The sequence below is a fragment of the Adelges cooleyi genome, unplaced genomic scaffold (assembly GCF_023614345.1).
Source record: "Adelges cooleyi isolate 19-005CV unplaced genomic scaffold, UGA_ACOO_1.1 ACOO_flye_CR_arks_rails_tigmint_CR_PRNA_30, whole genome shotgun sequence".
Taxonomy (NCBI): domain Eukaryota; kingdom Metazoa; phylum Arthropoda; class Insecta; order Hemiptera; family Adelgidae; genus Adelges; species Adelges cooleyi.
The window spans coordinates 9,859,408-9,884,192 of record NW_026095971.1 but is presented as its reverse complement, the minus strand read 5'-3'; the positions used below and the strand labels follow the sequence as shown (position 1 = coordinate 9,884,192).

The window sequence follows — 24,785 nt, the reverse complement described above, 5'->3', positions numbered from 1 at the left end:
AATTATTTTTAATTATTTTTGCATTTGTTTAATAAGTATTTGTGTAGTTAAGAAATCAAATGATTTGTACTAGACAACATTATGATTTATGATACAATTCTGTTTAAATAGATAAAAAGGTATAATATATTATCATATAATAGTATTTTAATAATTTAATTGTTATTTTTTAGGTAATAAGTAATAACTAATGAGAATATTTCAAAAGTCATGACCAATTTTCAGCATGTATTCTAGAGAACATAATAATATTGTACATGTATAAGTTCATTGCTATTTATTTTAATGTTAATAATATCGATTTTATCGAATAGCATTATTTTTTACGTAAATTATAAAACATATCTAATACATTAAGCAAACCGCCATTTTAGTAACGTACTAGGGTTTAGCGAAAATGATTTTGGAGATATTTTAAAGTATTTCCAAAAGGCTATTCTAATGATAATGTATCAATTATTATTAAAACTTTTTTTAATAAGTTCAAAGTAATTAAAAAATAAATTGTATCAAAAATAATATAATGATGAAAAGGAGGCAATGTAGTTACTTACAGTATTTACTAATATTGAGTTAGTCATATTAGCATGAATTACATTGTTTAGCAAAACTAAACTAATGTCTTAAAAGAATTGTTGTTGTTAGTTTGTTGTGTATTGACTATCGTCTAGCTGCTAACAGTAGGTACAAGCGAATAGTCATTATCGATTCAAACAATACATTGTCAAGTATATATGTACGTTTACGAATATTAATGTAAGGAACATCAATATTACGTTATCAATAAAATTAACTGTTTTTTTTTAATATATGCATCATGTGTATGGAATTATTACTATTATTTGGTATACCTACTTCTGCACACCTAAAACTATGTTACTAAGCTTTATAACTAGATAATCAAGTTAGTATAATGCCTGCAGTCCAGTTTCTAATGCTTTCACCGAATTCGTATGTTACGCAGCAGGTTCGCTGACGTAATTATTGTATTATAACCGATTACTCGATTTTTATATAAAACGAACAAAAGTTTGTATAAACTATTTTTCTACTACTCGATAATATAATTCATATTATATAATGGAAATTATACCTATTTCCATTACACGGAGAGCACATGTATATTCTAAATAGAATGTATATGATTACGTATGTCAACACCGCAATTTGGAATAATTTTGTCTAACGTTTCAAAAACAAAATTCTCGACTACGATATTAACAAATTAAAGGCATTTCGTCATTTTTGTGTTGTTTTGCCATTATATATTCTTTTCTGTTAACAAGGGGCTACTACTTATGACACGAGTGACATTAAAAATTATAAAGGTATCGATCTGAAACAGGTATGTTCTATAATGGTCCTCAAACATTTTAATTGAAGTTTGACTATTTGGACCGACATCGTTAAGCAAAAATGACAAATATTAAATGATTTTTTCTTACGTACATTAAATATTTATTTAAAACGTTATGGTTAAGCTGAACAAATACAGGGTATACAGGGTGTCCGTTACGTTGATAATGCTACAAAAGAATTATGTGTACAATTTTCAACACAGCGTAATAAAACTACGCTGTTTATAATTTATGATAATATCCATAGGCCACAGACCATATTGTACCATGGCGACGAATGGACAAAAATATTTCGGCGGATCGGAAAAGTGCCATCCGCGAATATTAATAATATATGTTGTACACAATAAAGCATGTAGAGCACGTAACGCACGCTAAATAATATGATTATTAAGCAATGTATTTTTTTGGTTTCGTCACGTCGGCCCATTGTGAATCCTTGATTATATTAATAATATTTACGGGCTATTGAAAAATCACAAATGTGAAGTGGAGGAGTTCAAAAACCTTTTTGACAGCGCGCACAGAGGTCGCCTCAAGTCGTTTGCGGGGGCTCCGACTAGTTTTTTCCCAGACGACGACGGGTATCCACATGAAGTCTTGTCCATTCGTAGCCCGTTCGCCTTTTACCAACAATGCTTCTGTACGTCCAGATCACCGCTGTCGTATTGCTCGTGGGTAAGTCATCACCACATCGTGTTATTGTACACCAGCAGGTGAAGTTACACATACATAAACTAGCGATTAATTTTTTAACGTGCCTAACATTTATCCAAAACGATCCGTTTCAGGAGCTGCGGTCTGCCAGCAAGGGGGAGATTTCCAATGTCCACAAAAGTCCGGGTTCTATCCGGATCCGGTGCAGTGCGATCTTTACTATCACTGTACCTTAGACGGAGAGCTAGTGGAAAAACTGTGCCCCGACGGCCTACTGTTCGACGATGGCAACCCCAGCCATGAAAGATGCGATACGTCCGTCAACGTAGACTGCGGCCAAAGAACGGCGCAACGTAAGTCACCGGTCTGATTATTTCAATGTATATTATATTGTAAAGGTATTGTGAATTTGTATATTTTTTTTTGTCTGGTAAAGAGGAACCTAAACCGTCGAAGGGTTGTCCTCGAGCCAACGGATTCTTTAAGCACTGGGAAGAGGGTAGCTGTGACAAGTTTGTCCAGTGCGTTGAAGGGGTGGCTAACGAAATGCCATGTCCTCCAGGTCTAGTATACGACGACACGGCAAGCTCTTGTGCATGGCCAGTTGACAGCAAACGACAGTGCGTAACCACCAAAAAAGGTACAAGACATTACCGATTAACAGCATTAATAATAATTTAAAGATTTTAGCATCGCTAAACATTTGTTGTCGTAGTTTTACCTGAATTTCAAGTGTAGAATGTTATATAATAAGTATGTATAGGATAAAGCGGTGACTTAATGCATAAAACAAAACAGTAGACTTAACTTACAAGTTACAACGTATTAAATACTGTAGTTTGATATTATTTGTAAGCAAAAATATGCTTATCAGTATTTTAGTAACAGAATACAATTATTTAAATAAAAATATAAGTTTCAAATTTTCAATCGATTATTTAAATTATTAATACACACTTTCATTGTTACATTATACACGTCAATGCAAATTCCTTTGGTGGTAAATATTTAGTTAGACAGTGTAGTACTTAATTTCATTCACCTGCGTTTACTGATTTATTTGTACTTACCTATTTACTATTTGCAAGAATTAATTGTTATTAAGGGATTAATAATAACAATGATATGAATGTTTCATCATGTTTGTACACTTGGCACCCACTAAAGCGCGATTAGTCATCTTCATTTGTGTGTGATCGTTTTGTTTACAAGTTTATGATATTATATAAAAAAAAGTTTCTGGAAATGATGTACGCATTAAATAGCAAAATACTATTGTGTATTGGTAAATTGTAGGTGCCAAAACGATATGAATCACAAACTAGTTTTGGCTGTAATCAAGTTTTATTAGTAATGGAAATAAATGTAAATTTTATGCTTACGTTACAATTGCGTATGTTAAAGTACCTAAAAATAGGTCCATTGAGATTATTTCGTTTTTGATTTATGGTGGTAGTCACAAAAATATTATAATTTGTACAATTATAAGGGTTGGTATTTTGGCAAAACAAGAATGTGTGGTTCTATTTTCTTAAAATGTATAAATTCAAGTTTGACATTTTTTGGTAATTTATTGATAGAGATTAATAATTGTAAATAAAAATCCAACCTTAAAAGAATATGTAGTGCACTTTCAAGTAATATACTACGGTAGTCAATTCTGAGATATGATTTAGAAAGATAGTAAATGGAAATATTATTACTAAATAGGCAAAAAAAATAGAATGGCTAAGACTGTGGGGGTTACGACTATACTAGTCGTTACCAGAGGCAGATTTGAGGTGGAGTGTTGTTAAGTGACGTCGTCCACACCCTCCTTTCCATCTCCCAATTATCTCGAAAGAAGAAACAATAATAATAAAATATAATTATTCTATCATTATAAAACACATAATTTGAGTTTTTTGAAATCTTGCCGCTTTTTCTGTTGGAACACCTTTAAACCAACATTAAACGTTAAAATTGTATAAGAACAATATTCTTCTTCTGAATACTGAAAAAATTACATGAATCGAGAAATCCTTATCGTTTAGAATAATAAGCCAGTATTCGTCGCACAATGATTTATGAAAATGACTGTCGGAAAAGTGTAGCACACTGCAATTACTGTGTTTGTTTTCCTATCAAATTCAGTACATGAAAGGAACGTTGTACTCCTAAATAAGGTTACTTTCTTGTATAAAAACCATTGTTTAGCAACAACATTTTTTTGTACACGTGCTAGAGAAAAATATGCAGGGGATATTAATACATCATTACGAGTTAATTTGTTATTTTAAGGATACGCTTTTTATAGTCTACCTATACAATATACGTACTTAATTTAAATAAACCGGTCGGCGCTAAAATATTCTTATACTCATTTAAAATAGAAAGTGGTTTTTAAAAACAAAAACTATAATAGAAGCAGGAATTTCAAATGTTTTTACAAATTTTGTTAACATAATTAAAGTTAGGTAAAACTCAGCACTCAAGACAAGTATTTTTATTATACATATTGTTACTAAGAAGTTTGTGTTGACATTTAAGTTTTCGTACATATAATAATAAGGAAGCCAATATAGCTTTCATAATCAGTAAGTGTAGTATTTTTCGAAAGAAGCTACTCTGAAAGTTATTTATTCTTTATTTTTTATTTTTAGTTTATTATTATTACGCATTATCGATTACTATAATGGTCTTATGTTTTAAATTTTATTTTAATATGGATTATAAGATTATCTATGAAAACTACATGTGCTTTTTTTTCGCTCAAATATAATACTCTTAATTTTTTTTCCTCATACATATTCTTATGATCTTAGTTTATTAATTATAATCTCATGTTTTTATAAATTATGAGACTATATTTTGTATTTTGTTGGGTTTTTCAGTCAAATTGTAATTACCTAATAAATTATAGATGTTCTCACCGACGGGTTCTCTTGTCCGGACGGTGATGTGGTCGGACCAAATGGTAGAATCTTACCTCATCCCACGTTTGCTCATCCAGACGATTGTGCGAAATTCTATATTTGCCGCAACGGAGTTACTCCTCAGTATGGTAGCTGTTCCGCTGGTTCCGTGTATAATGAAGAGTCATTTAAGTGCGATGACCCAGAAAACGTGCCGGGATGGTAATTATTTATAAAAATATTATATTAAAAAAAAAATGAATGGTTTAACGGTGAGAAATCCGATCTTTAATATATCATTTAGTAGTGCTAGGGTACTAATCGGACTAAAGCTAATGGTATATAACATATAAACTCTTCTAAAAATGGTAAAACTAAATTTCTTATAATATTTTTAGATTTTAGTTTATACAAAACAACAAAAATTATCATAATTCCCAACAATTTTCAATTTAAAAGAATATAGTGCCAAAAATATTTTAAAAATTAATACAACTTTTACCTTTTGGGTGCTGCATTAAAATATGTTACATAATTACTTTTCATCTGTTTCAGTGAAAACTATTATAATGAAAACGAAGACGACAAGAAAGACAGTAAAAACTAACGTCTTGCATAGTTAAATACCACAAGTACTCATATATTATTGAATTGTATGTTTTTATTAATAGTAGCTGATAATAACGATCACATTATTGAAAACTGTTTATAAAGTTAAGAGAAAATATTAAAAAAAGTAACACTAGATTCACTAAACATTTTTCAGTTACCTAATTTTGAACCTTGACAATTATTTTAATTAGTCATAGTGAAAGTTCATCATATTTTAAACATTTTATACGAAAACTTCATTCTCCTCCATTTTATTTTTAATAAATTTGTATAGCTATATTTTTATATGCCATCAAAATCGCTCATACGGTAAAATTGATTATGAAAGGTAACCTCGTACTAGTTTCTACTGATTATTATAATAAACGTGAGCACACATTGCTAAGAAAATTAAATCATACTAATTAAAGTTACATCACATTTTTCGCATAAGAAAGCATTTAAAATTGTTTTAATGCTATGCGTATTTTTTATACTATAAAGAAACCGTTTGATATCCAACAAAAGTAAATATTTAGTTACTATACAAGACGCCTAAATGCTAAAGGGTACGTAGAAATGGTATCTAACCAAATTATGCCCACATCATAGTAATATGGTGACACTTCTTTTAATTTACAAAATGTGTAGTTTATCATTATTTGTAATTATTACTAAATCAAAATGTTATAAATTTAAAAAAAAGTTGATTGTATTATAATATTATGTCATTTTACAAAGTAAAATAATTTGTATAAGTTAAGTTTTATATAATTAGTTTTTAAATAAATGCACTGTTTATTATGCGTTGTCTAAATATAGTTTGTTTATGAATTATCACAAAGACTAATATTTATTTTATATTCTATTTTGTGTGATTACCGTCCAAATTCCCGAATCTAAAATCGATTACAAAAACAATCAACAATCTACCAATTTACAATCTATTAAAATTGAACATTAGAAATGTATTAAACAAAGTAGTAATGTTAAAAAGTTAGTTTTAATTTTTTAAAATAACCCAACTGCGTACTTTGTTTTTTATATTACATACTTATTATTTTGTCCAAATGACGATTTTTTTTATGTTATAAGTTTTTAAGTAAATGTTAGCTTATGCTTTATAGGATTACATAGGTTAAGTAAGTTCTATAAAGTTATTTTTCGCGGTAAAATAAAATAATACCCGCGGTTTGAGTATTTTGTTGGTTAAATATTGAAAATGTTTAAATGTTTCGCCTGTATTCATATAATAGATAATGTTAAAAGTTAAAAAGAGTGATTTACCAATTCCATCCGTTACTACCCTTACAGACTACATCAAATTCCCGCAAATATAATAATATTTTAATTATCTTGTATTCTATTGTAATTATAAAATATTTTTATTAGCATGGAACATGCTTTAGCCTTGGCCCACCCAGCTCAAAAACGACACAAAATAGCGTCACGAAAGTGTATAAAATGTCTTTTAAGTTGTTAGATCTGGACAATTATTTTATAATAATAATTGTATTCAATGCATGAAATACCTAAATTATTTTATTGTTGTATAAGCTAATTACTTACTTATTCACAGACATATTTTATATAATACATACATTTATATATATTCATATTGTTTTAAGTAAGCCATGAAAGGTATAAATTCATATATTGATATTATTTTTTAATGGGTAACCAAATATTCATCCTAATAAATGAAAATAATAATTTCACAACGAGCATAATTAAATTAATGGTTAAATTTATCCAAAATAACTGACCAAGTGAATGTTGCTATTAAACCGATTAAGGTCAAATATTAAAAATCTACTAAAAAACATTTGGTCATAACATAAAATGAAGACTGATAGTGTAGTCTTAATTTTATATATCGCAAGGAGATTATAGATCGGAAATAATCATTATTGAAGAGCCAACAGACTAAAGTATGTTCCATGTTTTATAATTTTAGCCGTCAGGCTCAAGTAAATTGTTACTATTTTATCAAGCCTAAATCCTAATTGACTCTTAACTAAGTTAAACAAAATTTGTGTACATAATTTTAAAAAGTTAAAAAATTATTAATATGCTCAGCATTGCATGTGTACACATTATAGTTTGCATAACATAGTACAAATACTTATGCATTTTCAAAAAAGGCTTAACTACAAAGTATAATAATGGTTTATATAGAGAGTTAAACATACGTATTATTTAAAATAATGAAAAGTATTTTACAACATTAAGAACCGATAAAATTGTTGTTAATTAATAATAATAATATAGAGAGTTAAACATACGTATTATTTAAAATAATGAAAAGTATTTTACAACATTAAGAACCGATAAAATTGTTGTTAATTAATAAAACATACATTTCCCATTTTAATAAACGATTAAATTATTTAATTAGCTTGTTGTAACTTCAGTCATAGTTAAATCAGTAAACATAGTTTGTATTATATTCTACATGGTGTTTTTGAATTGGATTATAAAATTTTTATAAGATTATTCACATTCTCCATCACGGCTTCTCAAGAACCTTAAAATAAGAAACTAGTTTTCGGGTTTTTTTGCTATTTTTTCTATTTAAAATTTAGGAGATTCCATTGTTACTGCTTAAATAATAAACATAAATAAAAGAGATTACTTGCAAAATGTTCTTACGCAATGTGGGATCATACTATGTTTTACCAAAATAACATTAATATTCCTTATAATGCCTTCCCTAAAATGTAATATTGTTGTAATTCATGATTTTGTGGTATAATAAATAAACTATAAATAAAAGTGAATATTTTGAAATAATACAACATAAATTTATATAGTATTATAAATTATTAATACAAAGAATAGCAAACAAATGTAATCTTTTAATTTTAAAGAACATAGAGCCGTTACACTTAATCAGCAGGTCTTTTAAAATGAAGACGAATATTATCATATTATATTTAGCTTTGTTTACTATTATTATTTTTCTTTAAATAAATAAAAAACTCAAGTTTCTTATAGTATATAATATTACCTTGATTTTATGCTAGGTATTTAATGTTTTATATCAAATTTGACTTAAAATGTACGATATTACCATATTGTTTATTATATCAGAGAAAACCATATTAATTTTATTCATAATAATAATCAAATAATTGTTTAGTTTTGGATTAGTTCCAAAACACTATTATAAAAATAACAGGTTTTCCAAATCGTCCTTGGAATGTTCCATGAAACGTTTTTGGTTAAAATCATTTTAATATATTCCTTAAAACCCTATTAATCGTCACCGTCTATCATTTTGAAATATTTACTGGGCTTAGCCTTGAGGAAAATCGTTTGAATGAAAATTCTTTATTAACGTTGAAACCTAAATAAATAAAAAGCAATCCACTAACAATGGTAACAGCTATTATGAGCAAAGATATATAAAATGTTTAGACAGCGTTTTTCTCAGAAAGAACTATAATTGAATGAACTAGGTGAAACTTCATCACAGTTTCCAGCCAAGGCTTTTTACAATATAATACTACACGAGTTCATTTTGTTTGTACAGACATGGTGTATAAATAAACAATGATATTTAACAGATAACCTTCACATAATCAAATATCCGATCTTTGACCACTTTTTTAAGTTGAAACACTTTTTGGTTCAAAACACACGCTTTGTATAAGAAACAATATCGAAGATTCTAAGTATTATAGTAGATAGTATGTATTATAATAATTCGTATAAAAAATTCCCACCGATGCTGCTGTAACGTCAGTCAAACCCATAATTACTAAATTAGCGAAAAGTGAACTCCAAGGAGAAGGAACAGCCGAATGAAAATACGATTTGAGATAACGGTCAATGAAAACGCAACACCGGGGTTCACACATTAGTCGATTGTATTGCAGAGTGGTTCAAGATCATTTGGCTCGAAACAGACGCAGAATTCGATTGGAGCGCTGTCGGTGAAAGGTACATACTGAACGTACAGGTAAATATTATATTTGTCACGTGTACTTTATTATTATATTTTATTATATTATTATTTTACTCGCAGTACAGTGTACCAGAAGTCGCCGATTGTCTGTCAGGTCGAGTAGGTTTACAGTACCCGACACGTGCACGATGGCCATAATCTGGACAATATTGGCAGTTTTTCTGCTAAAAGCTACAAGTAAGTGCATTTAAATTGATGACGTTTATTTTAATTTCTTTTAAATAGGTATTATAGTATACGTATCAAATCGAAAGAAACATCCGATAATAAACATTTTTTTTTTATATGTATCAATCAAATATATATTAGTTTATTAATAAAACACAATTATAAGGCATACTGCGAGTTATCGATCCGCCATGAACGTTTATCGTTTGGTTATAATATTTTCTAAAATAAGTATTATGATTAGCTATAAGAAGACGACATAATATTTTAAATGATGCGAACAAGGTTGTATGTATATAGTACAGTGCTTTTAATAAGTATATTATACTGATAAAAAATCGTATAAAATGTTAAAAGTCAATTTTCCTGGGATCATTTAACACTATAAATGTATAGGCTAGCTTAGAGAAACGTGAAAGGGTACGAGGCAGAGAGCTACGAATATACACTGTACATGTAGCTCATACTGTATTTACCGTACGTTGCAAGATATATAGATAAATATCACATCAATAGTAGTCGACTAGAATAGTTCTATGGACGTTACATCAGAAATATATTGTGTTCGTTTAGTTATGCAACACTGAAGTGCTGTACAGGTCCAGGACGTGTATATGACAGATTGGAACACAAAACCGTTTTGACTCGAGGCGTTTATAAATTAATGACCGCGTATAAATACGCCGCGCCGGAGGCAATGGAGCACGCCTTGGTATCTGTTAGTAATCGCAAAATAATAATACTAGTGCACGTAGCAAGGCGGTTATTGCTCGGTGAAAGTTGCATTCGTGTGCGGTTTTCAAATGTTCCTCCCCGCACAAACGAGTTTGAATACGACAGAAAAATTAGAGTAAAATACTCGTAAGTCGTAATGACTTAAAAGAGAATTCCACATCCAACAGACATTACAGTCGAATGATAAAAATAAATCTTAAAATCAGGCGTGTGAGACCGACCCCCACACACGTCATGTTGTAGTTGAGAGGGGAAGACCGAGGTGTACCCCGTGTTGTACACATATAGATTTGCAAGTTTTAACCTTTAGGCGTGGACTTATATTTGTAGCTTAATTTTAATGGTACCAATTGGTGGAAATGTTTGACTATCTTTGGCTTAGTTTAAAACTTTTAAGGTGCAAAAATTTTAAACACATCTGAGTTGGGCATCGAAATTTTAAAGTCATGACATACAATTAAACAATAACAATAAAGTCGAATATGTCTGATCAGCAGTAATCCAATGTCAGCAATATAGTGAAGAGCAAGCGTCGCGATGCCCGGAAAAGTACGGCGAACAGACATACCCGCACCCCGAATTGTGTGACCAGTTTTATCTATGCAGTAACGGAACTTTGACTCTTGAACAGTGCGGCAACGGTCTACTATATGACGGCAAGGGAGCCGCTTACCATCACTGTAACTACCATTGGGCTGTTAATTGTGATAAACGCAAAGCCGACCGTAAGTTATTTCTATTAATTACAAATTGATTTAATTGAATCTATAAAGAGGTCATACTTTTTGCGACACAAGTGTGTATTTGTAATGAAAGTTATTGTGAGTAATTCAAATTTATATATACATACATATATTTATATATATATTCACCGATTCCCGCATATACTAAAAAGTGCGTTTCATTATTGCAATTGTTTGATTGATTGAAACTTGGAATTTTTCAAATCATTTAATTGTAATTTTACAGAATTTAATCTAAGTATAATAACTGATAAATGATAAAACAATTTATTAAAAAAGTAACAAGAAGTATCCTTGGATACAAGTTAAAATTCTAAATGTGTAGGGTATACGGAAATAAAAATCACTTTTCTACAGAGTACGCTAGAGTATTAAATTAAAAACACACATAGGTTAAAAAAAAATTGTGTTGCATTCCGAAAACACAAGCAATACTGCTGCAATTGTTTAACTCGACATTTTGTCTTGATTTCTCGTTGGAAAATTCCTTACTCGGGGAGTAAACAACTAAAGTTTATTATTTCAGTTTTCAGTATATAATTGGAATTTGTCCCTTAGTTGTAGCTATCAGCTCTCCTGGATGTGACTATCAATTCGGTTTGTTTTCGGACGGTAGCGCTTGCAGCACCAACTACGTGAAATGCGAACACGGAGAAGCGTATTCTCTCCCTTGTGAACCCGGATTAGCCTATGACGACAGGATCAAAAAATGCAACTGGCCAGATGCGTTGGTCGATGTAGGATGCAACCCAGCAGGTATTTTCTGAATAGCATAGACATAAATAACATTGATTGAAATAAACTATACATCAATAAATTGTTGTGTTTGCTTACAGAAATTATCGGATTCAACTGCCCGGAAAAAGTCGACCCGTACTCGGTATCTGCTAAGTTCGAACCTTATCCGAGATTCGCTCTCCCTGGCGACCCTCACCGACTTATAACATGCGTTAATGGCTATCCCAGGCTGATATCTTGTGGCGAGGATAGCATTGTCGACGAATCGTCATTAACATGTGTGGAACAAGAGTACGCGTAGTATTAATTAATTTTACATAGCTACAAGTAGCCTGAATGACGAGGGTTTTTAAGAAACCCTCGGTGGACTTCCACCAAATGTCATATTGCAAAATAAGTCCAATGTTGTAACTAAATTTTGAAACTCATCCATTCAATAAATTATAAATTTAACTAAATATTATTTAGTTCAATATATTCCACTTAAATTTTCGAATTAGCTTCACTGCACTTACGAGGTAATCAGTTAACTACGCTGCAGCCAATTTCTCTTAAAATTATAGACATTTTAAATTTAATCGGCAACATACATGGTTATTTATTTAATAACAAAAGTTTTCCTAAAAAAAAACTATGACTGGTCGAAAACCAATTTTAACTAATTATTTTACAAATTAATGACATATTAAAGTAATGGCAGAAAGTATTGTATTAGTAAAAATAATTTAAAATGTGTCATTTAAAAATCAAAATTTATAAGCATATTATAATAATTTATTGGGGAATAATTTTGACACATTTGTCTTTAAATTACTCTAACCAGTCAGAAAACTCACAAAAAGAGGAGGGGATGTAAATTCCAAGTGGTGGTGTCAAACACATTTTGAGCTGGCTTCTCAGCTCCTATGTTTTGACTTATAGCACTTATTAACTTTACACTATACTTTGGAAATAAAATACAATTACATATAAAAGTAAAAAAAATATTTAACGATTAATACAATTACCTATTGATAAAATAAAATAATTCATTTTCACTTTTTCCCAGTTAAACGATAATTTAAGATTAAGTTTTAATAATGTTTAAATGGTTTATACTTTTTTCCTATATTAGACAATGAATAACATGATTATATAACATTTGTCTGGTCTCCTCACAAAAACTATACAAATATAATTATATTTAAAAGTATGGATACTATTATGTATTAAAAATAAAATAAAACATTCAATTTATATTTTACAGGTCTCGTTACAGAAACAGAAATTAAATCTTACCCTTAATCCACTTGTGCCATGTTTATAACATATTACATTCGACTCTACGGCGTACAAAATATTGTACAACCTTCGACAGTATGACATACAGCAACTCCCTTACTCATACTCTAACATTTATACATATATGTTTATTTTGGATTATTATACCTGAAAAATACATTTGATAAATTGTTTTTTAATTATTTTTGTTATGTCTAATATAAACTACCTATTTAATATCAGATTAGGTAAGCTAATAGTCGATACAACTTTGATGATGCAATTCTATAATACAAATTTTGAATTATAATGTTTATACACACTGTATCATGTATACTACCTGTATTATCTGTAAAATATAAAATAAGAAAAAATCAAGTTGCAAAGAAAGCAATAAAGTTACGAGTATTGAAAAAAAGCGACTATATATGTAGGTAAATAAAAGAAAATATGTATGTGTTTAATAATGACAACATGTTTCTTTTTGAGAAACACGAGTGCGTTAGAAACGTGGGAGTTTTTCTAGTAAACTAATTATTTATTGAAACCCCAACAATAGAAAAATTCATTTAAAAACAAAGTAAAATGAGCTAATTAATATTCATTTGACAACTACCTACAAAAAATGTCCTCTACAAAATGGTCGAGGTTTTTGCTACACATATATTATTTTTTTTAATTAAAATAAAAATGTACCAAAATTAGTAACATATTTTTTTTTTGAAAAATTATAGTAACAATAATCGATAGACGCAGTTATATTATTTACACCCCAAAACAAAAAAATGTTTTTCACCTATTTAATCGTTTATGCGCCATTTTGAAGTAATTTGCTTTTAGTGAAATTTTATCTTTTCTAATATTATCTTCTTAATATCTTCTTGTAATTAACCAGATAGATAATACTTGTTAAACAGTATAGTTATGTAAAATAATTAATTTACGTTTCATATTCTGTTACTGAACGTAAATTTCTGGATAACAAAAGCCAAACATTTACTTTAATGCTCTTAAAAGTATGCTAAACAATATTTAAGAGACGCACTGATTTTCATTATACATTTTTAAGTATTAAATTAAAAAAGTTGATAGCTTTCGATCAACGGTCAGATTGTTAAAAAAGGTAGCTCATCTTCGCCGTATCGAGTAAATTTATTATGACATTATAATTTATAGTTTTTAAATTTTAGGATATATCTGATTACTTTCTAAGTATACCAGGTAAAGCTTTTATTATACCATTTTAATTATGATAGATATCTGTATTTATTTACTCAAACTAATTGTAGATTTTCGTCAAATTTTTACAAAATGCTTTCTTAATTCTACAATGATTATTCTACCCATAAAACTTACCTTTAAAATGGCATTTATAAACAATACAAATATTGACTTATATTAATAAAAGAAAAAAATAGAATTCTACGTAGTTCATATGTATGCACTGAAATTATACGGAATAGTTATTATTATAGTATCAAGAACTAACAAATACATAATAAGATATTGTTTATTATTAGAAAACTCAGTCCTTTGGCAAGTAATTTCAATTTTGTATCGATAAGTATATAAACATCTAAAAATTACATATTCTTAACTAATTATAATTAATACCTACAAAATGATTCACAGAGCGTATTCAACTAAAATTATTTTTGGCTTTCCTTATTTTTAATACAAATTTGTTTTCTATGTGAATGTTTTAACAATAATTGCGGCATTTGATTTAGAGCGAATCGATTTTTTTTATAGAAAAATCAGTGAGCTTTTGACAACGCCATTAAATAAAAAAATGTTAAATGGTCATTATTTTTACTAAACAAACGGATTTTTTTTTACTTAATAGCGTTAAAATACAAATTAAGATGAGCACTGCTGTAAGCGAATTATTTAAGAACAAATTATAATTTATAACGGTTCCTATTTTACGATCGCGATTTGTTATTATTAAGTATTTATACCATTATAAAACAAAGGAACCGGAATTGTAATTGGTCATTTAAATTGCACTAAACGTAAACGTCGGCGGGATAAAATGGTATATAGATTTTATTGTTGTTGCGCCGAAGAGCTGTCACCGAAACTGCCGTCTTCTCTTCTTTGCGCATCGTGTTGTTGTTGGTCCGGCAACGGAGGTAGTTGGAATTGTTGCGGTCTCTGCTGATTGAATTGCGGTTGAGGTTGAGCTCGGAACTGCTGCTGTTGCTGCGTTTGTTGCGTCTGCTGCGGTTGCTGCAACTGCTGATGTTGCTGCTGCTGCTGTTGTTGCTGTTGTTGTTGTTGTTGATTTCTTTGCTGTTGAGCCTGTCGTTGTTGTTGTTGCGGCTGTGTTGGTCCTCGGTTTTGATGTTGCTGACGTTGGGGAACGTTGACTTTAGACTGCTGTGGTTGCAGAAGTTGATGCGGTTGAGCCGGCACGTTTTCTTCGCCGCCGTCGTCTTCACCGTCGTCATTGTTATTGTTGGCCAAATCTTCCGGAGACGGAGCAGGTGTTGTAGGTACTTCACAGTCCTCGGTTGGGGGCACTACGCACCTCAGGGTTCTCTTGTCGAACACCAACATGGCCGGGCACCGTTGCAACCTGGGGTATCCTCCTTGACACTGCCAGTACCTATTACAAGATTTTCCCAGAGGCACGTTTCCGTTGGCGTCTTCATTGCAAAGAGCTGAAAAAATAATTATAAAACAAATTTAGTATTTTTGAAAACAAAATTTGCTAGAGTACACATCACACTAAACAACCGAGCGGCTTTCGAGTAATCCTTGTATAATGTTTTTACCCACAAACCTTTTCAAGATCACAAGGCTCCCGGTAGAAAAAAAAACGACGCCGTTGTAAAGTCAGAATTAATTTGGTGAAGCGAAAAAGCTTAATAATGGAAAATCCTCCTTAGTACACTAAATGTTTGTTTGAACAAGTTAACGCGGTTAGGGTAGATCCCCAATGCGCAAAAACCACGCTTGCTACTTAGGAACCTACAAAATTGTATTCGTTCGGTAATTTTTATCGTCTCATGTAGTTAGACACACCGCTACATAGTAAACGTTACCCGGTCACGGTCAGATCGTATCCAAATTATTTACACAACGAGGGGAAAATGGTAAACATTTTACCCACGCGCTGCCCTGTGACGCAACGAAATAGTTTAATTTAAGTTTGTATGACTTTATAGTGACGCAACAACTGGTCAAAAAAAAACAATAAATTAAAGAACGAAACGCTTTTGGCTAATAGAAGTTTAATTAAGTCAACATTTTAAATCAATTATGATTTAAACTATGTTACGATCGTTATTACTTATTCCTGTTCGGAGACCAGCTATTTTTTTTACTCGGAAACCCGTCACGAATTCCTGGCTGATCGGCCAGCGTTTAAATAAGCTATCCTAAAGGTATGGTTGTTGACCATTCATCAATAACGATTGACTATTATATGTTTATGAAAGCATGACAACGAATCTTTTAAAATGAATAATATTGTCGGTGGTTTACATAACTCGTCGGGTTAACACATGATTTTAAGTTCAGTCGTTCCATAATTATTATTTATGATACTTGAGCGATTTCACTTTAATCACACATTCACCCAATAAAGAACAATACATTTGACCTATCTACAATAGTAAAATATAGTACAATAGTGGCGATTTTGTTTAAAGAATTTTTATTTTTTTATTTACTATCAAGTTGTCAGGATGATGTGTGGATTTTCCGGTTTAAATCAGCCTGTCCAGCACGCGATCACACCATTCTACTCTAGATATAATATTATGTTTGTTATTAATATTTTATGCACAACAACAAATGTCCAAATTCAATAACGATTTTCGTTACGGTCGGGCGTTTTTAAATACTCAAAGAAAACAATAAACAAAAATACATTTCCCTCGTTACGTGTACGAGACGGTTTTTTTAAGATTTTTTTTTATGTTTTTGTCACTTTTTAAAGGGTTTATGTAATACTTAACCGCATGTCCAGTATGTACAGCGTGTTACGACTGTTATGGCACATTTCACGCATTTTAATCGGGAGCGCGATCGCCGGCATCATTTCAGTGTGAGCAATACAAAATAACAACCTAACTAACGGTCGTATCAGGTTTGTCTGAAAATACCTGTATTATTTACTAACCCTCCTTCCCTAAAAAAACTAAATAAACGATTGTATAGTATACAATTGAAAAACTCACGTATGCTCCTGTACCTAACTTTCATCATAACACATTTATCATTTTGGACTATTGTAAAGGACAAACATTTTTAGAGAGCCAATGAGTATGATATTGGTTTTAACAACAGTTTTATCCGTAAAATATTATTTTTACCTTAGTTGACTCAAAACTGATTAATCATGCTCATTTCACTAATTATATAAAAACATTTCTTTTATATTTTTCTTATAAGTTTAGTTAATTCCGAAAGAGATTACAAAAAAAAAAACTAAAAAGTTAGGTCCATTTTTTCTTTGTGTCAAATTTTCTTTATAAAATCGATAGCACGTTAAAATCTATATCGAGCTTTCAAAGCGCACAAATAGCTAATAAGTCAGTTTATACGACCACAACAATATAATTGACCAATAATAATAATTGTACTAACGATGTTTTTGGCAACCCTCCACGTTCTCGGGCCAGTCGCACGAATGCGTTATCTCATTGTACAACAATCCACCGATGCACAATTGTTCTGTCGCAGTTCCGTTCCAGCAAGTCCAGTATCGGGTGCACGATGTCTCGTGACCGAATATGCCGTACAGCCAGTCGCAGTGCTCGCGAGTTATAGGTCCGTCTGTGAAAAAGTCAAATAACATTAACTGACACCGCGAGGTACAATTGCGGTCACTTTCGCTTGAGACACGGTTTGCTAACGAGCCTTAAGGGCTAACAGCCGGTCAGGTTTAATCAGCTTTGTATTATAAACAAATACATAGCAGAACAAAAGACTCGTCCAATTGAGACACGTAATCGCATATAAAAAAAACTATAGGTGCAAAATTTGAATAGATAAAGTAGAATATGTTTCAAAATAACACTGTCTGTCCACACCATGATTGTAAAGTAGAACTAAAAGCAATATTATAATTTATAATGGTACATAAAATACATATTAATACCATAGTATACATCCGAATTATAGGTTCCTAGAAGGGCCGATAAGGGTAAGATCTTCTATCCTGATTACCCTGTTTTTTTTATCAGACAGATATGTGGAATAGTAATCATATTCAATTCTTTACTCACTGGCTTGAGTTTTGCCGTCACAGTACTTGGCCCTCCACGGGTAGTCACATCCTTCGGTGACACCCCTGTGCTTTCCCGAGTACACCAATCCGTTGGGACAGTCATACAGTTCGGGTTGTCCGTCCACGCATTCCCAATACCGGTCGCAGTAGTTAGCGTCTGCCACAACTTTGTTTTTAGCCTTGCACGGGTCCTCTTGTATATTGGACGATTTCAGTTGCTGCTGGCAAACGCCTGTGAAAAACACAAGAAGATACTTCTTAAGTTAAAATTGTTTTTAAACATTTCAAATTAATAGCAGTACATAATGCGTTTAAAATGTAACTTTTTTGGTGATACTCGAGCGTGTACCTAATATTATAATACATAATAATAGTATTACACTACAATATTAAGTAATCAACAGAACATCCAATTCGACCGGTTTGAGTTTATCGGCGTCCGACTGTACTGGGCCGGTTATTCTGTCGGTATTCAATACTCATTACGCAATGGATAAATAACTTAGTAAAAATGCATTATAATACTAAATAGGCTGTAACGAGCAGTGTTTATTATCATATGTGACATCCTCGCCATTTTAAGAAGATATTAATGTCGCGCGTTGCTTATAAACATTTGATGTAGAGAGATCGCCTTATCAAAGATGTACACCAAAGTAGACATGATACGTAACTTGTTACGTGTAAATAAATAAGGAATTTATCAACAACAAGTGTGGACGTGTATAATAACCTGTCTTTGAATAAATTAAAACTATAAATACAAATACATAGTATACATGAATATTGTCAACTATGTATAAACGGAGGAAAAGTTTTATTTTCGGATAACTGTGAATCATGTAATATTTAAATGCATAATGGTTTAATGATAACAGATCTTTTAAAAATAATATTTCCTTCAAGAGGTATCTAGCATGACTGGTTATTTTCAGTGTTGGGGATTATATTATAGTACAATAGTCGAGATACAAGAAGGCTTAAAAACGCAAAGTAGTTATATATAATATAGCTGATAAAATAAAACATAAATACTGATAATATAAAACAATATGAATGTGTTAAAGCTTTCGTGGATTGATACCTATATCCGAAACTCTTCCAAATAATATAAAACAAGTTCTAATACTGCAAATTAGATAATAGTAATATTATGTAAAACTTTTTATCTTAATCGTAAATAACAAAAATTGTTGCCTAGTACCAAATAGTATAGATCTATTCTTTGTTCGTACGTTCAAATGCACGTCATATCTCTAACAGTGTCTCCTAGAATTGGTAAATATGTATTTTTAAGCCAAGTTCATAAACAATTTGTCGAGACAACCTAAACAAATATGACCCATTCATAAAAAAATATGATTTCCTAAAACGACTTAGTATCTATATTATCGTCTAACTTTTATCTGACACGTAAACTTAATTTGTACTAAGATTGATATAGCCATATTGGAGTTTGAGTTCATACATTTTCGTACTGCTTTGAACCTTGTTTCTTATATTACTTCTACTCAGCATATAGTTAAAGGTCGGTCACCCGGGGTACCAAACAAGTCACTACCTATTTATGTTTTATTTCTTTAGTTATTTGGGCGTACCCTCGACTTTGAAGCGTCACAGAGCTAATTATTACATAACGCTCGTTTGACCTTTATCGGTAGATGTAGTGATAGTGGTGGTTCAACATTTTGTTACGATTGCATAGTAATAACTCGTGAGATCCTGTGCGAGGCGGTGAAAGCGAAGTGTACCAGGTAACGTATGGCTATCGTGATCGGTGTGCGTTTTGTTGTGTGTATTTTCTTCTTTTTAGGAAGAAATTCTATGGGGCCGGGTTACGTCACCCGCGGGAAGGGAAGTAGGGACGGCGGCCACCTTGGTTCGGTTTACTTTTTATCCGTCCCGGCCGATTAGAAAGCGAAAGAAGACTTTGACGACCACGGACGTAGGTAGTGCCGTTGAACTTTCCGATAAACAGACGTTTGGTCGTCGAACGTCTGCGACTGGCATTCGGTCCAGATACAATGGAAGATACCCAAACAAGACAGTGTACAGGCACACACACACATTCGAAGATGACGCGACCGTCGGCCACGTTATGTACTATCCACTCAAGGCGTTAGATAATAATAGAAAGCTGACACAAAGCGAGGGCGGGCGTGGCGTGTTGTCGTTTTGTCGTCAATTTTTTTTTGTTGTGTTGTCCTGAGACCGGGCGCGTGTACTCCGATTTATCATTATAGTTATTGTTGTACGATTATTATCATTATTATTACTACTACTATTATTTACTGTATAGGTAAAAGCGATGGAGACAATTGTTATTAGTCATAGTTGGTACCCATAACATATGTAATCAACAACGGTTGGAAACCAAACAAATTGGAATTAAATTGCCTACGGGACGAGCGTGACGAATGGCTTTAGATTATCCAGCATTCTTATACGCTTTGACATGCCTGTATACGTGTTATGTACGTAAGTGCAGCTCTATTTTGTTATATCGCCGAAGTATCGGGTCTACCCCATAATCACCCTTCGTCCGACTGGGACAAGTACAAATGTTGGTTGAGATGCGAAGAAATCTTTTGAAAGGAAACTTTCACCTTTTCGCTTTGAAAATAAATCGCGTCTTACGTTCTTACGCCTGCTCTGAGATAGTTGAAAAACAATTATCTACTGAGTAATAGGTACACGTGTTGTGTAATAGCTATACGTTTTTATGTATATGAATTGGTACGATTTAAAAACGACATATAACGAAAATAATTTGACATTATTTTCAATAGATTTATATGAAACATCGACTAGTGAATACTTGAGAATAATAGAGAATTACTAGAGAATTTTTAAGCAAAAATGACGATTGACGTCGTTGAAAATTGGTCACCAAACCGGTTGACTCGAAACACCACAACAGATGGGACATTATTGGCCCGTCGACAAAGTTAAACATGTATTATTACAGTATGGACAAGGCCGCGCATAAAGAAAAATATCTATTGACCACTGCCAGGACAGTAGTAAAGGTCAAGGTTTTTCTAGAAGACGCGTGTTTGTAGTTGTCGATTTTCAGTATTCTAATCATACTCAAATATTACAATTCGCACCAAGCTGCTATAATATATTATTAAACCTGTGAATTGATAACCATACTCGGGTCGTGTGGAACAGGGTATTCTTTTAGCGCTTGAGGGTTGCGCAAATCTAACAACAACCGATGAAATATAAAATTAATAATTTATTTCGTTCGCACAATCAGTTGGACCCCCTCCGTAACGGCTTGTAAATAACTAAAACCGGATTGTGTGGTCGCATTCGATTATTATCGCTCCGAGTCCATCGCAATAATGTTGGCGATGCGCTTTAGCATTTCGTAACGTCGACCGACTTCTAATGGTCGCGGGAACCGCCAAGTGGTCGTGTACCCTCGGGTAGACAATAGAGAACATAGGACCTAGCATTAATTGTTACGCCAACGTTATCCTGAGAATGGCATTGTGCCGGTCGCCGCCAACCGCGGCTTCGGGGCCGAAAAGTCTGTGAGAAGATTCGCAGTAGTCAAGTCACGGGGTATTGTGATTGTCCAAAGAGCAACACAAGTATTATAGTTATTATATTATACTCTATTGTCGTCGGTTTTAAGCCTGTGGCACGTGACGCATAATAATTATTACGTTCAACCAAAATATAATCGGGTTAAAGTTCGAACAAATAAATATGTTATGTCATCAATAGACTGTAGTGAATCTTGAGAGTTGAGCGATGAATGTATCCTTTACATAATAAAATACACTTTGCTATCTCTTCTTTAAAAACTTATTAACCCATACTCGAGTATGTAGTACGTAGTAATTGTATAGGTATTGTTTTCCCAAATTAAACATAAAATGTGTACTCATATTCTGAAACCAAACGTTGAATCCGCTAGTGTATGAAAGAAGTCGAAAACAGAAAGAGTAGCTGTTAGCAATATTGTTGTCAGTGGCGGTAAACACTGTGATGAAATCGGGTGATCGCTTGCCTACATTTCGAAAAATATCTACAATTATTTTCAATTACGACAAAGGCGACGATCGACGTATTTAACGTGAGAAAAATAAGCCAAAAGCGTTATAAAGTTTCGTGCAAAAATCCCGGTAAATATATTATTCTTGTAACTAGTTTTTTATTCCGTAGATACTAGATAACTATTTATCATAGTCTTTTAAGACAAATGTTAACTACAATTTAAACCCAAAACTATTCGTCCGAATCGTCATACGTACTCGTGGCAAAATTTAATTGACTCAATTTGGTATGTCACTACAGTAAAATTAAAAAGAAATATTAGAGTAACGACATGGAAACCAAGAGGCAAGAGAAAGCTTAAATCTTCGACAGAATGTTAGACAGTAAATGCATTTTTAATGATTATTAAAAGAAAACACGTCAGATATAGAACAATAATCTAACATTAACTATTACTTTAATTGGAATCGAACGACGAAACTGCTAAGAGTAAAAATTGTTATGTGGCGAAATTTCTGTTGCTATTTAAATAACATTCATAACCCGATGAAAAATCAAGGTAGCAAAAGATTATGTTATATTAACCTTTTTCTATAACAGAGTCATTCAAATAATTGAATTCTCTAGTTCATAAAAATTAAATTTATCATAAAATATACATCCTAACAGGTCACAATATTTTACCATAGTGTTCAATAAATAAAATAAGATTCTATACCTTTCGGATTGCTTTAAACAATTATGCAATAACTCCATGTAAAATAGTATTAGCTAATCAAAGATTTCATTACAAAGACACAAATGTAGAAATATTAGGCATGACATAAGCATTGAAGGCATTAAATAATGTAGTAGAATATAAAAGAAGAATATTAGATATCATAGACACAAGGGCGATTTTGGACAAACGTCAAATATGACAAACTAAGTGTCACTTATAATTTTGTTTTCATCTTATTCAAAATTATGAATAGTCTTATAGTACTCTTCCTTTTTTATTGTTCAACTATTTGGTAATTTATGTACAAATACTTTTATGGGTTGGATACAACGTACAAGGTCGTAAATTGAAAGAATTTAATTTATAGACTAATTTAAAACCATACATTATACAGAGTTTGTTAAGAAATTGTATTAATCATTATATTCCTATATGTTCTGCATTGTAATGTAATATATTATACTATATCAACTACATAAGAGAAAATTAAGAATTAAAGTTGTAACAATTAAATAATAAATTTAATAGATAAAATAGTAACAAAAAATAAATCAATATTATATTTATAGTACCTACGTGCATTAAACGTATTATTAAAACATAATAGCCATACAATTTAAATTTGTTCGCGTATAGATGTAATTTTTTTATCCTTTGAAGGGAATATTCCTAACATTCCCTTGTTTGATTTGAACTATGTATTAGTCATTTTTAACTGATAAATGAATTTTCATGCTAACGAATTATTTATCATTAAACCTATATCTATAAATAAATAAATTATTCAATTAGATTACATAGATAATTATTTGGATTATAAAAAAAGATAAATCTAACACTTTAAAAGTTATGACTTATGTGTATACAAAATGTATCTGATGACTCAATGTAGATAACTTATGTGTATTGCAATTCTGCAGCCTATAAACCTTAGAAGAAAACCAGAAGACTTATTTTTTTCTAAAATAAATTTAATGATATTAAATGCTATTTATCGATCAGAACCCTATAATGTTTTAATAATATAATTATGTATTTTTAAAAACAAAAAAATCCTAGTTACTTACATTGGTGTGCGAGGTAAGTGGTCAAAACCACCCAGAGACATGCGTTGCGCTTCATCGTTGTCGTGGTAATAATAAACAGCAACGCCGGTCAGCGGGTTCGACGACGTCAACAACGTGGAGGCCGTTCTACCGTCGAAGAGAGGAAAAATAAAGTTGAGACAAAAAAAGGGGAGAGAGAATGGCGGATGAAAGTGGGCAAGTGAGACCTTGGTTGGTGGGTTCGCACAACGTTACATCTCACGACCCAGCTCTTGTACGGGATACAATTATTTTTTCAAATCTGAAGCCATATAGTGATTAATGTGTTATTATTTAACAATTAATAATGTTATTAAAATATAATAACGTATTTAATAAAACATGATTAAGTAAAATATTTTTTTTTACTATTTTGATACTTTATGTTTTAAACGTGAGTTAGGTAAGAGGTAATCGTTTTATATCATATAGGTGAAACCCAGAAAACTTTTCCTTCGTTGACTTGTGTAGTATGCCATTTTAACCCCGTTCCGACCATAATATTCTACCATAATAACTAATTTTATGAATATACGTTCAACTTTCCAGGTAATTTTATCAAGCATAAAAAAACTGATTACCTAATATTTCAACTTTGATACGATAATAATA

At 31.4% G+C, this 24,785-nt stretch overlaps 3 protein-coding genes across 4 annotated transcripts; 2 read left to right on the top strand and 1 right to left on the bottom strand.

Moving 5' to 3' along the window:
* Positions 1–1,900: 1,900 nt before the first annotated feature.
* LOC126838228 (protein obstructor-E-like) lies at positions 1,901–6,317 on the top strand. Its single transcript, XM_050572488.1, has 5 exons — positions 1,901–2,036; positions 2,150–2,368; positions 2,452–2,655; positions 4,918–5,131; positions 5,465–6,317. The coding sequence occupies exons 1-5, from the start codon at positions 1,994–1,996 to the stop codon at positions 5,514–5,516; spliced, it is 732 nt and encodes a 243-aa protein (XP_050428445.1). The 5' UTR covers positions 1,901–1,993; the 3' UTR covers positions 5,517–6,317.
* A 3,031-nt stretch (positions 6,318–9,348) lies between these two features.
* On the top strand, positions 9,349–13,314 carry LOC126838112 (protein obstructor-E-like). Of its 2 annotated transcripts, none has more exons than XM_050572250.1 (6): positions 9,349–9,464; positions 9,531–9,647; positions 10,871–11,098; positions 11,675–11,872; positions 11,953–12,145; positions 13,101–13,314. In XM_050572250.1, exons 2-6 carry the CDS (start codon positions 9,599–9,601, stop codon positions 13,123–13,125), a joined length of 693 nt encoding a protein of 230 aa, XP_050428207.1. In that variant the 5' UTR covers positions 9,349–9,464; positions 9,531–9,598; the 3' UTR covers positions 13,126–13,314. The 2 variants fall into 2 exon arrangements, with proteins under 2 accessions (XP_050428207.1, XP_050428206.1); XM_050572249.1 differs by having other exon boundaries at positions 10,868–11,098.
* Positions 13,315–14,606: 1,292 nt separating this feature from the next.
* LOC126838716 (protein obstructor-E-like) lies at positions 14,607–24,298 on the bottom strand. Its single transcript, XM_050573369.1, has 4 exons — positions 24,156–24,298; positions 18,355–18,588; positions 17,714–17,902; positions 14,607–15,780 (listed from the first exon to the last, which is right to left on the bottom strand). Exons 1-4 carry the CDS (start codon positions 24,208–24,210, stop codon positions 15,164–15,166), a joined length of 1,095 nt encoding a protein of 364 aa, XP_050429326.1. The 5' UTR covers positions 24,211–24,298; the 3' UTR covers positions 14,607–15,163.
* Between the last annotated feature and the right edge of the window lie 487 nt (positions 24,299–24,785).